The sequence below is a fragment of the Hyposmocoma kahamanoa genome, unplaced genomic scaffold (assembly GCF_003589595.1).
Source record: "Hyposmocoma kahamanoa isolate Upper Pololo Valley unplaced genomic scaffold, ASM358959v1 137106, whole genome shotgun sequence".
Taxonomy (NCBI): domain Eukaryota; kingdom Metazoa; phylum Arthropoda; class Insecta; order Lepidoptera; family Cosmopterigidae; genus Hyposmocoma; species Hyposmocoma kahamanoa.
Genome location: NW_020653489.1, coordinates 2,787 through 19,323, shown reverse-complemented (window position 1 = coordinate 19,323; position 16,537 = coordinate 2,787). Strand labels below are relative to the sequence as shown.

Here is a 16,537-nt window from a genome sequence, read left to right as displayed (position 1 = left end):
ATCTAATGGGAAGGTTATTAATGCCTTTGCGATAGAACTCCGACGATCTAGACTGCACAAACTGTGTGAAAGCATTTTGTACTGCCTCCTGGGAAGAAAACTTCTTGTCACGTAGATAATTGTCCAAATCACGAAAAAAATGGTAGTCCGTTGGAGCAAGGTCTGGTGAATACGGAGGATGACGAATGGTTTCTAACTGCAGTTCCTGAAGGGTCAAAATGGTTTCTCGTGCTGTGTGAGGTCTCGCGTTGTCGTGGAGCAATAATGGTGAAGATCGATTCATGAGTCGGGGCTGTTTTACTGCTAGTTTTGTCAACATGGTTCGGAGTTCGGCACAATAGACATCTGCCGTTATTGCTTGACCAGATCGGAGAAAACTATAGTGAATAACACCATGCTGAGACCACCAAACAGTTACCATTACCTTTTTATTGGTAAGTTTTGCTTTAGGACACTGTTGTGGCATTTGACCTGGGGTCAGCCATTGCATTTTTCTTTTCCGGTTATCATAAAGAATCCACTTTTCATCACATGTTACAATTCGATCCAATATTCCTTCATTTCTGTACCGGTTCAACAAGGCAACACAAGTTTCAACACGCGTTTCTTTCTGCAGATCAGTCAAATCATGAGGCACCCATTTTTCGTATTTTTTTATTTTATTGATTTGACGCAAGTGAGTCAATATTGTGGGTAAGGTAACGTTAAACCATGCCGCTAATTCCTGGGTAGTTTGACTAGGATCGGCTTCCACTATCTCTCTTAATTCATCGTTATTCACCTGTGTGGGCGGTCTTCCTCGTGGCTCGTTCTTTAAGTCGAAATTTCCATCACGAAAGCGTTTAAACCAAAATCGCACGGTGCGTTCATTAGTAGACCCCTCTCCAAACGCAGCATTGATATTGCGGGCTGTTTCTGCCGCGTTAGTTCCGCGTCGGAACTCGTATTCAAAAATCACTCGAATTTTCGCAGTATCCATCTTTCTTGTCTAAATTGAATAACAAAAACAATTGAAAGTCGATATTCAAATGTCTCAAATTTAAAAAAAAAAAATCACCGAAACCATTTGAAAAAAGTTTCATTCGAAAACCTCAAACCATGAAGATTCTATGAAAATTCAAAGAACCTATTGCAATAAAACGGCAATTTCATACTTTAACCCCTAATATTAACAAATATGTTTATGTTGTTACTTACAATGCACAAATAAAAACGATGACCTGCGTGCCCATTGTGAGGTAAAATATGGCATTCAGATAGTCAGTTTCTAGAGTTGCCCTATAAAGTTGCGAGTAGACTACAGATGCGAACATCGCCACAGCGTTTTCCATTACCGACAAGAAAGCGTACGCCACTCCTGGAAAGTAATAATCTAAATTGTTCATTTTGTTCAGGATGCAGTGATTTATATGCTAGATCTATGACAAGTTATACAACCTAATCATGTAACAAGGTTGTATTTTGGATACTTGCCACGTGGCCGAGTTTTTGAATCTTGTACGGCTGAAGGGAATTAACTTCATCATCATTCTCTTTATCGTGAGGAAGACTTCATATCAAATAAGGCTCAGAAAACTCGTGTGACGGTCCCCAGCTAGCTTTGGGCTACTGCGGTGGACAAGGGGGTCACTGCTCATTCCTAAAAGGAGCCCAGCACTGTTCCACGTATTATTTGATACAGAAAATTTCTGGATAAGCAAAATGATATATTCGACATGAAGATTTGAAAAAAAAAATACCTCTTTCTGAGGGCGCTAATACTTTTGAAGTCATAGATCTTATAAGAGGCGCTACACAAGGGCCGAGTGCCGCGAATGTTCCGCCCACGTACATAAGCTTGCCTGAGGTTGCGTGCGCGTAGATAAAGTGTCCCGTCATATGAGATACAGCACCCAGCATTACTATTATCTGAAAATAACAATTAACGAATGCACGTTATCTTCGACGTTAAAATTATCCGTAAAACTACTGTATTAATACCTATTGTACCATAATCTCCCTTTTTATATTAGACATTGTTTTCAACCGACTTCAAAAAAGGAGGAGGTTCTCAATTCGACTGTGTTCGTTTTTTCTTTTTTTTTGTATGTACACACATCAAAAAAAGTTTGCGATCACTTCGAAAAACTGAAATCTTTTTTGTTACTGTAGATTATATTATGATTTTTTCTTCTTTTTAGATTCTTTATTTAAAAATAAATTAGAACATAAAACAATGACCCCGTTATATATTTTTTTTATATAAAAAGGCTTTCAGTCCTAGCTTACGCTCATTCAGAAATCTGATTTAGTCAATTATAAGCGATTCAAGATATTTTTCGCGGAAAGTTGTGATTGAAAAAATGCCAAGAGGATTATTAGAGGTTTTACGAGCTAGAATAGTAACTTTGAGGGAAGAAGGATGCACCACGAGAGTAATAGCACGCAGACTTGCTATATCCCAATCCTGTGTCGTGGCTACGTTGCAGAGGTATCACGGAATGGGGAATTTAGCTGACCGACCCCGCAGCGGTCGCCCAACTGTTTTGACAGCTGCCCAAAAGCGCTATATTAGATTGCTGGCAGCCCGTGATCCAACAATCAACGCCAATAAAATAAAAGCAGAAGTCAGGGCCGCCTCTGGGCTTGAAGTTAGCACGCAGACCGTTCGCAATTGCTTGCACCAGGCTGGATTACGAGCACGGAGGTCTTGGCGAGCTCCGCTCAATTCCCGGCAACGTCAACAACGAAGATTGCAGTGGGCTAGACTTCGGCAAAATGAAGAAGGTGAGGACGAAAACATTTGGCAAAACTGTCTCTTCGTTGACGAATCCCGAATCAGCACTCATCCAGATAACCGACGTGTCCGTGGCTGGAGAAGACCAGGCGACCGTGAAAGACAAAGAACTGCCACTGGAACAGTTCAGCAAGGCGGAAAATCGGTGTCCTTTTGGGGTGGCATTATGATTGGAGCTAGAACGCCTTTGATCCCGTATCGGGGCTTCATGACAGCAGACATGTACAAAGCAGTTGCTATTGATGATATCGTCAGACCATTCCGAGTAAACCATGGGCACCAATTTGTACTGGTCGATGATAATGCGCCCGCACATCGAGCTCAACGAGTCAATGCTGCTCTTCAAGAATACGATATCACACGATTAGACTGGCCTGCCGGCTCGCCCGACTTAAACCCAATAGAGCACGCGTGGGATGCTCTTAAAGGAGCAGTATGGAACCGTGAGCCACGTCCCCAGACAGTTCCAGGGCTCAGGGAAGCCGCTATTGAAGAATGGGATAGGTTACCCCAGGAAATGCTGGATAGCTTGATCCTCAGCATGCCCAGGAGGATCTTCGCATGTATTCGAGCCAGGGGAGGAGTTATTTTATATTGAATTCACACCTTTTAATAATAAATTGTTGTTTAAGTTTAATTAAACAGTCTTTTTCTTTCTATGAAATTTCTATCACTGTTACATTATGATTAATGGCTCAATTTTTTAAAATAAATAATAAAAAATAGTTTTATATTTTAATTTCAAACAGGGTATTCCTATTTAAAGAAAGCATACAACATAGATTTTTTCTTGATAAAGTTAAATTTAAAGAATTATAGGAGCTTATGCTATTGATCGCAAACTTTTTTTGATGTGTGTATGTTACGCGATAACTCCGGTATTTGTGAACCGATTTTCATGATTCTTTTTTGTTGGAAAGGGGGTAATTCCATAGTGGTCCCATTTTATTTTGAAGAAAATCACCCACCTCGAAGGGTGGCTGTTCACGCATGAAGATTGATTTTTATAAATAGCGCCTAACTTTAATTTAGGAGCAATTATTTTAATGGTTCAATATACTTTGAGTAGTGAGAACCGATTTTTATTATCTCCAGTGTCAAGTCCTGTATAGTGGCGAACTAGGGTATATTTCTATAAAACTTAGCAATTAGACGTAATTCCACGTACTTTTGAGGTCGGTTTTTTAGTATTCTGTACTGAGATTATAAAAACCTTAAGTGTATAAGAGTGTAATGTGTCGAAGCAACGCGACTTCTTTAATAGGTCACTGAATTGCTTTTTGAAGGAAATGTTGAGTACGCATAAGATTCAATGAATTGTAATTAAATTATTAATTCACTTCTATTTGCACCATGAACGAATAAACTATCTAAAATTGTTCCTGTTTGACTATAAGTCGCTAACCAGGGGCCCAAGTCTGCTAATTTTAAATCGTCTCGTGTCGCGTTCCCACTACGTCGTGACGACAGATTGTCGTGCAGTTAGTTTACAGTGTCGTAGCTTGTAAATTTAAATTAAGATGTTCACATATAGCACGACACGATTAAATGTCGTTCACGAATTTTTTGTCGTTGTAACGACAACCCAACACAGTGGGAACAGCTAGAACGAGTCGACAGACGATTAAAAAACGTCACGATAAAAACGTGACGACAGATTGTCGCAGCTACTATTGTCGTCACGTTTTATTTTATACGTCACGTTATATTTTCTTTTCTTTGTTTACTTCCTCTTCCGCATTTTTAAAAAGTAATACATTATTATAATTTCGTCGTCATCCATTTCGAGCGAACACACACTACCGGCTTCCAAAAGAACATACAAGCGACTGTCATGCAAACGACAAGGAGGCTGTCGTGAAACGATAAATTGTCGTCACGGTCTAGTGAGAACAGCTAGTCACGACAGTCGTTCAACGATAGAAAATCGTCCACGACAGATAGTCGTGATATGGGAACAGGCTAGACACGACAGTCGTCCAACGATAATAAAACGTGACGACATAATGGGAACGCGCCCTCAGTTGTGTACCGATAATCTCAATGGCAAGATTTTGTACATTTGGTATTCTGCTAACAGTTAAAAAGTAGTGGCTAGCCATCGAACTTCTACTCAACTACCATTGCAATTTTTTGGTATTCTACTCTTCTTGTAGTCATCGATGGCATGTCGATGGTGTAGTACGGACGGATATAATATTATTGTACAACATAATAATATTATATCGTCTGTTTAAAGGTAAAACCACATAAGTGACATTCGTATAGCTATGGTAAGAAAATCACTATCTTTCTACACGTGAAACTCAATAACAGAAAAGCTATAAACTTAATAAGAGTTTAATCTGAAGAAAGATGGTGAATTTCTTACAACTTATATTTGTTTTTTGAAACAAACCAACGTTTCGGGCCCTGACAGGGCCCATGGTCATGGTGACCATGGGACCTGTAAAGGGTCACATAGTTTCATTTCCATTTCCTGTGTAACAATCGCGAAAACCTAAGAACTCGAAATATTATACATTTTTCATTTGAAGACTAAATTGCAAAAAATTAAGATAACATGCATAGTAATTTCCGTTGTGGTTTTAGTAACGCAACATCGATCACTGATCACACATTACACTAACACTCTATTGAGACTCAACTTCCATTGCAACTAGATTTTAGTAGAATTGCAAATAGAAAGAAAAAAAACAAAGATGATATAAAGCAAATATTATCATAATTGCAATATAAACTCAATGGAATTACAGTGGCCTGTGATTTCAACAAAATTAGCAAAATTGGGGTGCAGATGACATCCCAACAACCTCACTGCACAAACAGCATAATATGGGAAGATAGACTTTCGCATCTATATCTTACAGTTTCCATTCAAGTATTATAAAGGATCGAAAGTTTAATATCTCTATTCGCAATTTTTAATGCAGTGAGTGATCTTATACAAAATTATTGGCGCAATATTAATTTGTGTGTGCGCACACTTCTCCAGACAGCTCACTGTATGGTCTCTATTATTAATTCTACGCTCAAGACTAACGACAATGATTGTACACATGGCTTTTGTGTGGGATATCCAAACTAATATTATAAACGCGAAACTAGCTCCATAGTATAGATGAAGAAATATTATTTGCACCGACGAATGTTATCTCTTAAAACGGCTTATCCTCTCTATTACTATAGGGCAATAAAGCCATTAACACTTCTTTTACTTAAAACGTACACGGATTTAACGGTTTTGGTCCATTGCGCCAGTCTTGGGTGCGCTAAATGCTTTTCCTGAATTCTAGTTTTCAATTATGTCTTCGCTTAACAAGTCGTTTTTTTAACAGTAGGTACTTCGTAAAATAGCGAATGCCGACTTTTTTCTTTTAATTCAACAAGTTTTTAAGTATTAATATTATCAAGTTTAGAATTAATATTTAAACTAGTTGTTTGCACTATACAGATGGCACGTGCGTTACCGAGACAGTCCACTCTTGTGTCTTATAGTACTCTAAAGATGAAGCGATAAGACGAATCGGTCGAATAATTTTTCGCCAACTATTGTTATAGTTGGCGAAAAACAGTGGACAGTGTTCTGTCTGTTACGTTTTCACGCCTAAACAGCTGAACCAAATTTGATGAATTTTGGTATAGAGATATGTATAATGGGACCTAGTAAACGGACATAGTGACTGTGAACTGGCAACCGGTACTATCTCAATTTTGACAACTTTACACGATAAAGAAAAAAATTGTTTGCGTCATTTATATAGCATCTGGTTTAATAAATAAAAATACGTAATATACGAGCAATAAAAATATTTGAAAAATACGTATTTTTATTTAATAAATCAGATGATATATAGGACGAAAACAATTTTTTCTTCACCTGTAAAGTTGTCAAAATTGAGATAGTACCAACTGCCAGTTCACAGTCGATAGGTAACTTTTTATCACAAAAATAAATATGAAAGGGGCGAAATATTGGATGAGAGTTTGTATAGACAACTGATCATTTCTCAAGTAAGTACAGTAGACTACTCAAGTGCTTATTTTACGCAAAAGAAATGGCGGGCACCAGGTAGTTGTCATATAAATTTGAAAACCTTTAATTGTAGCTGTCACATTAAGTAGTAAGTAGTAAGTTATAGCGCGGTGCTCATATTTGAAGAAAAAAGAGATAACAGGTATTATAAGTTTTACTCCACTTACTGTATCTTTCCAATTGAGCACTTTAGTCATGAAGGGAATTCCAAAAAGCATGACTATTACATAGGCTGTGCTTAAGTACGTCCTGAAGTGGCTAAAGGCTGTGTTGTCCCATTGGAATACTGTCATAGTGTATAAGTACATCACTGAACGCTCGTCTGAAATATACAAAATGGAATCAGATTCATATTGTTGCAGTCTCTGAGCAAATGATCGCAATTATATTATTTATTATAATGTAAACAGTATCAGACAGTCATACATCGTTATTAGGTTATAACTTTGTAACAAAGTCAATTGTTAGAAAGCCCTAGGACTAGACAATCACAAATATTTGTACTTAGTCGTGATATAATTCGTAAACCTCATACCACCATTAATGTGAACTTTTGAGTAAGCTCAAAAGACAAAATTACCAGAAATAATTGTATGACAATCTATGATTATACCTTTATTTTATAACTAAAAAAAGGTCTACAAATTTATATTTCAGCCTTTAATTGGCCCATAGATAGCTTGAACAGTAAAAAAGCCATTTTTGCTCAAAAATGGAGTTACGATATCACTACCTAAGCGATGTTCAGAATGGAATTACATTTTTTATTCAGAATTTTCCTTTTTATAATTTTAATACAAAGACACACTCAGAAAAAATTTATTCGAACCGAACCGGATTCGAACCGACGTCTTCTAACTTACCGTGTCAGACGCTACACCAATTAAGCAACGGAACGAAACAGCGGACCTCACGAATTTTTCTGAGTTTGTTGTCGTGTCTTTGTATTTGGTATTTCAACGACTTTTTAGACTATGAGAAATCGTAAGTCATTCGTCACCCAGTGAGAACCTTTACAGCTACCAGCCCTGGCTAGAGATGACGCTATTCATTGTATTTAATTTTTTATAGAATTGATATTCAAAATATTGTATTAACAAACTAGTGGAGGAATTTCACATAAAAAATTATTGATTATCAATTCAATAAAAATTTAAATTTTCCTTTTGTTTATAATACCAAGTGACGATACGAATTAATCGTTCTCCTGGGGTAAGCAACACGCCTATCCCTAGCAGTTGCAGTGCTACTTAGAGCTTTAAACCGCAAAGATCTGAGGGGCACTGCCACTGCGCCCGTACCCTGAGACATAAGTTGACAAGTCCCATATGCCTGTAATTTCACCAGCACCCTTACCCTTCCAAATCGGAACGCAGTAATCCTCACATTACTACTTGGCAGCAGAAATAGATAACCATACCTACGACTACGACAGTACCTCTCTGGACGAAATCTTTCACAAGGGTCTCTACTGCTACTAATATCAAAAAAGGTTACATTTCATATAGGTTAATGGTTTCATGCATTTGTTTTTGTTTGATAGGATTTAAAAGGATTTTTTTATTTTAAACAGGGGCACCATTTACCTGATAATTCTTAAGCTAGGGAATTCCCTGTATTATGAATACCAGAACAACAGATTTCACTCCGTGGCAACTACCTAGATCATTTTTCATATCCTTAAAGTAAGACCAAGTGTACCTAATAAATTACATACCTCTTTGGAACGTATAAAACGCCATAGATATAAGGAGGAACCATAAGAACAGTCTCCTGTGATTAGCACGTGGCTTCGATAAAGTACGTAAAGTTTGTTTCATATTATTTATATCCAAGAAATCCGTCAATGGATTAGTGGCACCAGCTTCTCTTAAAGATTTCTGTTCAGGTCTTGTCTGCCACTTTAGGAACAAAATACAGCATAAGGTAGCCACGACCATTAAAGAGGTGTTGATCAAAAACATTGCTGTGAATGACTTGTTTACCACATGGTTGTATAACACGTTCCCTGGAAATTGTAAGTTTGGATTGAAATGCATTACTTTTCTTAAACACACATTAAAAAGGCTTATTAAACGGCATTAAAACTGAAGAATTTGCTATTCTCGCTTTTTGCTACGTGCGGTGGATGTTTGATAACCTATTTTATAATTCTGTGAAACAAATTTTACAACTGGTAACGGCTATAAAGGTCAAATTTAATCACAACCCAATTGGTATACTTTTTGAAGTGATTTTAAGTAAAACAAATTAAACAGTTACCTATAGCGACACCTGCGGGCATGGTGCTAAGGTAGGCCACGTCTAATATACCTATTCTGAATGTCCTGTTTTTCAGTGACGAGACGTCGGCGATGTATGAAAAGCACCCGGCGAATATAGCTAAATCTGCGCCCGTCAACGCACTAGGGAACGCTGCTGTATATATTACGTACTCCAAAGGCCAATCTGTAGAATAAATATGGAAGTAATTAACAGAAAATTCAATGGTTTTTAAGAATTTGACGAGTATCCCAAGAGGTAAATAGAAAAAGTTGTTGTTGCGAAGGCTTCTTTAGTATTCCTATGCTGTAAGCCATGTAGCAGCACTTGCATTTGAATTGAATTGGGTTTGGGATGGAGTGGCACAATAACATTCAAATACACATTCGCATTATGAGTAAAGTAACATTAGATTACGTACTTGTATGAATTATTGTACTTTATTACAGCAGCAGCACTGCCTTATCAGGACATAAATCTTAAGGCCAATAGAAATATACAGGAAAATAATAATAATAAAGATGTGACACGTGAACTAACAGAACTTCACAAGCGGTGTCTTTAAATATTGCGCATGCAGGTAAGTTGTTGGCTGTAGTAATTTAAGTAATTTAAGCACATAATTATGTACACGTACTTTTACTACGTTCCAAGCAGACAAAGAAACGACAATGATAAAAACAAATATTTGTTATACATTACTCAGCATTGGTTTTTAATAATCGATGGATTATATTTTTCTGTGAGTTTATGCTCCTAACACCCAGCAACTTCAATAGGAAAAGCACTGAACGCTCAACGTACTTTAAAATGTACTAACTATGATTCAGGCCCAAGCAAGTATGTCCTCAGTTTTGTACGCAAAACGTATCTTTCTAAATACCCTAAAGTCATATAGAACATATTATATATATTATTATAAATATGATATTTTCATTACAATGTATCGCCTCCAGTGCAACGGACCGATCCATCAATGTGTAGCTTGATGTGCTGCCGTTCGTACACTGGGCATTAAATGCCAATATAGAAATAATATTGTCTGGGTCTGAATCACTTTACACGTTATATACATTTTGATGTACATGAGGCTTTAGGAGGTTGTGTCCAGTTGACCTATTTATTATGTGGGTAGAAGAAATTTGCATTTTCCTTTGCAGATTTTTGTATACTATTCCATCCAAATCGTCATTATTATAAGGGCACTGGTATAGATATCTCTTGATACGCCTCAAAAGCCAATCTCTGGCTTTGTAGGTAGCAGTTTACGGGCATTTTATGTAGTGTATATAGATGTGATCTCCACTCCAGAATATACTTGCAATTTCGAATGTTCGATATGTGTGTCTAGCCATCTGCCACATTAGCATGTTAACCTTCAAAGCTTGGTCGTAACGTATGTAGTTCTTTGAAGCATCATTTCGTTCCGAATCTTATCTCGTCGGCAACCTTTTTCCGCACCAATCTGAACGACATTCAGTTTGTGGACTAGTTGTACCTGTAGTCCACGATAGCTATTAACTTTCGGCTTCCTTCTCGTAGTTGTATTCAAATCATTTATAGTATATTAATAAGGCCATAAAACCTGCGTGCATCAAATTGAGAAACGAAATAAATACGCAACAACTCACCGTAAATTGTATTCAAAGTAAGTACTATGGAGAAATAGAGTTTTCCAAGAAGACCTGCGAGCAGTATGACCTTTCGGCCACGTTTGTCGCTGTACGAACCGAGAAAGAAGGCCAAGAAGCATGGTACTATATGACTGGATATACCAAACCACTGTAGGAAAGATGTCACTGTGACCTGCAAAGGACAGTGTGTATTAAAAGACAATGTCCACAATAAATATTTATTTAATGAGTAGATCCTGTACCGTGGTCGAGTAGAGGCTTGCACACCGGTTGCCATGGTATCGCCATATCTGAGGCCAGGTTCGATCCCCGGCCGAGGCAATGCAGAAAAACTAACTTTTCTATATTGTCTCAAGTCTTGAGTCTGGATGTTTGTCTTTTTGTCGTTGTTTCCGAGTTTAATATCATAAGCGTTTTATTGCTTACTTGGAGACTGAGCAACGTATGCGATGTTGTCTAATATTTATTTATCATTTTTTTAATTACTTGAAACGTGTTACGTAAAATGTTATGCCAAAATTAGCTAGACACAGATCTATGAACAAAGATAAAAATCTATCACGTATTGTTATAACATTATCATGTAATATGATAGCACAATAGGCCTGTACAGGCTTTAACAAATCTCCATTCCAATTGAACGAGTCTTGATGTTATCAGTTTATCACATTTCAAGCAGTACATTTTCCAGTGAGTATTCTATTACAAACAGCGAGCGTTATCTCTTGCACAAAACCAGCACTTCAAACACAGTGTATGTAATCGTAGCTATCTTGAGACGAGCAAATATACCGATATACTCGATATATTAATCGTAAGTTCATTTTTGATTATTATGTATGTAAATAATGATTAAAAGGCAAGCTAATAAGAGACGACTGCAACTCAATCTATTCGCAAAATATCCTGATCGTAAATAAATAGTAGTAGACAGGAGTTTGATAAGGCGTCGGATTACAAAACAATAGGCAGATGGAGCATACGCAACAAACGATGTGAAGCCACTTTTCATTTCTTGTGCGCGTGACAACTAGGAAGGGCACTGTAAGGACATGCGCATTTGTGTGATTGACAGATGCAACGAAAAAACTCCCGTATTTTTTTCTGTTGCTTTCTATAGTACTAATGTTATAAACTGGAAGTGTTATTTTGCAATATAGGTACTTAAATGGTATTAGGATATCAAAAAAATTATATGGAATATAAGCTAATATTTAATTGTTATTATTTGTTTTGCATCTCGCAAAGGAAAAAATATTTTATTAAGATATTTTAAAACCAAAAAACTTTGATAATTCTTAATATTTATTGCAATCACAGTTTCACAATATCTTTATAACCTTTATTTTGTACATGTTTTTTTATAATACTAACGTTCCGCGTCTATACATTGAGCTTTCGTTTCTGATTTTGATATGTAGTGCTATCGCACCAACCAAATACTTTCCTTTTCTTTTTTTTTTACGATATTAACTTTGTAATCAATTCCATAGCATTGGCGGTCATCTTCTAATTTGACAAAAATTGTTTGGTTCCCAATGAAACTCTTTAGAACCGTTAGAACCTGTGAAGTTATGCATCATAATCAATTTTTTTAATGACACGTTTTCTTTCAAACTCACTCTGTTTATGACACGTGCACACAACAATGAAAGTTCTCTGTATCTATAGGGCTACATTTTCTTTTGTGTACATTATGGCTATTAGACATTGGTTTGAGAATAATTTAGGTAAATCTGAGTTACCTAAAAACAATTTTGGATCGCTGTAAATGGACCAGCCTGTATGTGTATGCATGCATTATTTAATTTCTACATAAAAGTATAAATTAATCGATGCTCCTATCGCCCATGCATATTTACCTAATTTAAGGAAACTCATTTCGATATAAACTGGCAACACGTACGAATTTATGTCGATGTTTTGTGTTCCGAGTGAATCTCAAAAAATATTGGGTAAATAAATTACAAAACAGTTAAATAATCAATAGTTCCCCATGAAAACTATTCCATCTTATTATTATCGTTTTTTTTTTGAGAACAACTTTTAAAATGTTTAAAGACACTAGACAGCATTTTTAAACATAAAATAACTAATCACTCGTGACGTGCAGACAGTGCAACGCTGTCCCAAGTACTGACGCGAGATTATATTCGCTTTTGAATTTGTATTTGCTTTGGTGGCTTCACTTTCGTGTTCGGCGCGCTCCATCTGCCTATTGTTTTGTAATCAGAGGATAAGGCTATACAAAATGTCATAAAATTATACTTAAACGTTGTATGTGTGAGGAGCTTATGAACGAGTGGACAAGTTGAGAACAGAACATAAAGTACGCACAATACTAACGTGAATCGCTTAAAATTTATTCCAAAAACTGTATTAAATTTAAAGTAATTGAATGAGAATTACCTGAACTTCTGTGTTAATCGTTGTATTGCTGGTAATGTTGTAACAGACTTCAGGACTGTATCCATGATTTACTGTACACGCCTTGAAAATGTAGAAAGTTTGTTCTACCACGTTTGTTATCATAAACGCCATCATATAGAAAAACATAGTAGGCTCCACTGTCACGTAGTGATACCATCTTTTCGTGACTTGATACTGTAATGATGAATAAATGACCATTTTGAAGAGGTGAACGATACCACAAAAAACCGTAGTTGTATTTGATAGCTAACTAGGCGTCCATTCTCGATGGCTCCATTCAGGATTCATTAACGATTTGATAGATAAATTCCCCAAAACGTAAGACCGCCTAGTCGTTCTTAAATATACTTACGTCCTCCGTCGTTCACATCTCTGAAATTTAGTAATCCCTTTTTTCTTCTATCGACTACCTGACCCGTGACATCAATGAAAATTGTTCTGCGAATAAGTGCTCCTGTCTTAAAGCCTGCCTCGTTTTCACATCTGTTCGGTGGGCAAGGAGTCAGAAACATTTCCAACGATGACTTCCCGGCCTTTCATATTTTGACACTCAACATCATTGACCTAAGGTCAATGCTCAACACAGACACAGCCTCTTCAGTGGCATCATTAGCCCTGTAGCGGCTGTTTCGATGTACCGCTCTTCTGGCGTAGTCCTTCGCCAGAAGCGTCAGTGTCCAAATGTTTTGATATCGACGTAATGTTATTCCCGCACCAACAAAGGAGTCAATCTGCAAGAGTGTTCAAGAAGCACTCATACACTCTGCCAGTACCTCAAATTATGCGCTCGTCTTAAGGCTGTCTTCAAAAAGGAGACATGGTACGGGTACTATCCTCGGCAAACGTAGGATCCTACTAGACGGTTCCTCTGGCTAGCTGTCTGCCTCCGATTGGGCGTAAGAACTATCCATCCCCACCAATGCACGGGAGTTGATGCTGTTGACGATTCAACCAAGTACAGCACAACGTGTCTACTACATCTACATCAGCCAGTTTTACACTTGTATGCTTTTAAACGGTGAAAAGGTCCTTTGAGTCTACAGGCTAAAGGAGCTTCACTTCACCTCGTTGAAGCCTTCTGTGACCTGAAGGTGGCTAGCTACTTCTGCCAGAGTTTTCCAGAAGGAAAACATTGCCAGCTTCCCGAATACAACGCCCCAGGTCGTGATTCACGTTGAATTTAATTTTATTATGCATGTTTAACACATTTTTCCTTTATCTAATGCCAAGTAAGTACTTGTTATTATAAGTACTTTGGTAAGTGGTACTTGACAAATAAGTCAATCAATATGTCTACATTGAAGTGGTTTTGTAATCTTACATTTTGACTGTGACTTCCCTATTTAAATACTTATGACGATCTATGCAGTTACAATATTTAAGTGATATACACAAAATGTTATAAAATGCATTATGAATACCATTCCAACTGCCTTAGTGGCCGAACGGTTACCATGCCAGACTGTCACGCAGAGGCCCCAAGTGCGATTCCCAGACCGGGAGAAATATTTGTACGGCCTACATTTATTTCTCCTGTGAGTTTGGGTGTAATTTGTGGTTGTCACTGTGTGTGTCCATGGCACCCATGACACAGGGTTCCCCTAGTGCGGGGCTATGTTGAGTGTGCGCATTATTATAATTATTAATACAGTCAGTGGGAGCATGATGTGCTACCGTCTGTCAGACGGATTGTTACGAGCAGTGAATGTTTAAATTCTAATTCCATTAAGTAGATCTACAAATACTAATAAAAATTTAAAGAGGCTTTTTAATGTGGAGGTTCTCAGTAGAGAACGCTGGCAGTAAAAATAACAACCTTTTATATTGCACTTTCCACTTTCATAACAAATTTAGGTTTTGAACATAATTGGTAAGGAAATTAAAATAACAATCAAGACAGACATTACAAATCGCCAGTCAGCTATGATCCTGGTTTATTTTTTGGTTTTCTTTTACTTAATATAACAAAGTCCTAAGAGTTAAGTACTCTCAGTTTGTGTGTGTCACAAATGTGGTTACTGGTCTACTATAGTCACCAACACCTTTCGTTTATATAGGGCGAAGTCAAAATTATTCATTCAATGACTATCTATTTTACACAAGATAGTAGTGACTGTATAGGATGATTACTAATATACAATGTATTGATAGCATGATAATGGCTAATCACTTGACAACCCTGTGTAAGAGCACTTGTTAACAAAACTAATCATTTTACTGATGCACCCAGTATTTGATCTGTATTCTGGTGTTCTCCGAAACAAAGAATAAACAGGTATAATTCAATAAATCCTTATCATAAACAACGCATTTGCAGTTTAGTAAATTTTGAGATGAAGATCTAACTAACTAAAACAAACTAAATAAGATAAACAAATGATCCCCTATCATTCATATCAGGTTTATAGATCTCGCTTTGCTGATTCCATATCATTGTCAATGTCAAAATGTCAATTTGCTGATTCTTTTGCAACTGAGGAATTCTGTTCTCCCACCCATCAGACTTCACCCCAGTATGCAGTATAGAGTTGCCTAGGGTGATAAACCATATGCCAGAATTTGCTTTGTTAATAACTGAGTTTCACTAAAAATGTTGATTACATTGTTTATAAGGACAGCAGAAATACTAAAAAAAACTATTTTAGACAAATAAATGCTTGTTGGTTTTAATATTATTATACAAATTCATATGTATACACTATTCATGTATAAATTCTTAGTTTGTGGTGATATTTACATAATGATTTATAAACTAGGCTGTATTAATTCACTAATATTTATAATTATACCCAATATCATAAGATAAAATAGTATAGCATGTAAGAACAGACTATCGCAATGTGTAATTGCAGATAAACTTGAATAAACAGATCTTCAAATAAATTATACCGCAAGAGTTAATAATAAAAAAAATGTAATCTCTGTAACATTGCATAACTGTAAATCTCCGAAAACATCATAATATAAGTCTTAATGACGCTCTGTAGTGAGCACCAAGATCGATAACATAGTTCAAGGATATCAATTAACCAATAAAACAAATAAAAACTAACAAACCTCGTTGAGCGAGCCTTCTTTGCTTGGTAAATCCATTTCAAATTTATTTCAAGGAATGGTCCCGGTGGTGAGGTTTGACAACTATCAAATCTTAAAGTAGATATTTGCAATACTTGTTTGTTATAATTATTTAGCAATAAACTGTTTGTTAAAATGTGAAAAATTACTTTACATAAAATATTTTACGCACACGTTCACTTGCCGCCAATTCAAAGACTTTTAGACATTGCAAGAATAGAGTTGCTCTTCACAATACAAAGTATGTTTTTGAGTTAGGTATTGAGAGTGGCTCATTTTATAATCGATCGTGTGATTCAAGTTTCTAAACTATAAAGAACCATT

General features: G+C 36.6%; 1 protein-coding gene across 1 annotated transcript; it reads right to left on the bottom strand.

The window, feature by feature from the left end:
• Positions 1 to 1,197: 1,197 nt before the first annotated feature.
• LOC113240377 (proton-coupled folate transporter) lies at positions 1,198 to 16,270 on the bottom strand (the record flags this gene model as incomplete). The annotated part of the gene is made up of 8 exons (XM_026477659.1): positions 16,196 to 16,270; positions 13,118 to 13,312; positions 10,706 to 10,880; positions 9,075 to 9,260; positions 8,530 to 8,820; positions 6,980 to 7,134; positions 1,740 to 1,908; positions 1,198 to 1,357 (listed from the first exon to the last, which is right to left on the bottom strand). Coding segments are annotated over exons 1-8 (1,367 nt in total), but the record flags the coding sequence as incomplete, so codon positions are not given.
• Between the last annotated feature and the right edge of the window lie 267 nt (positions 16,271 to 16,537).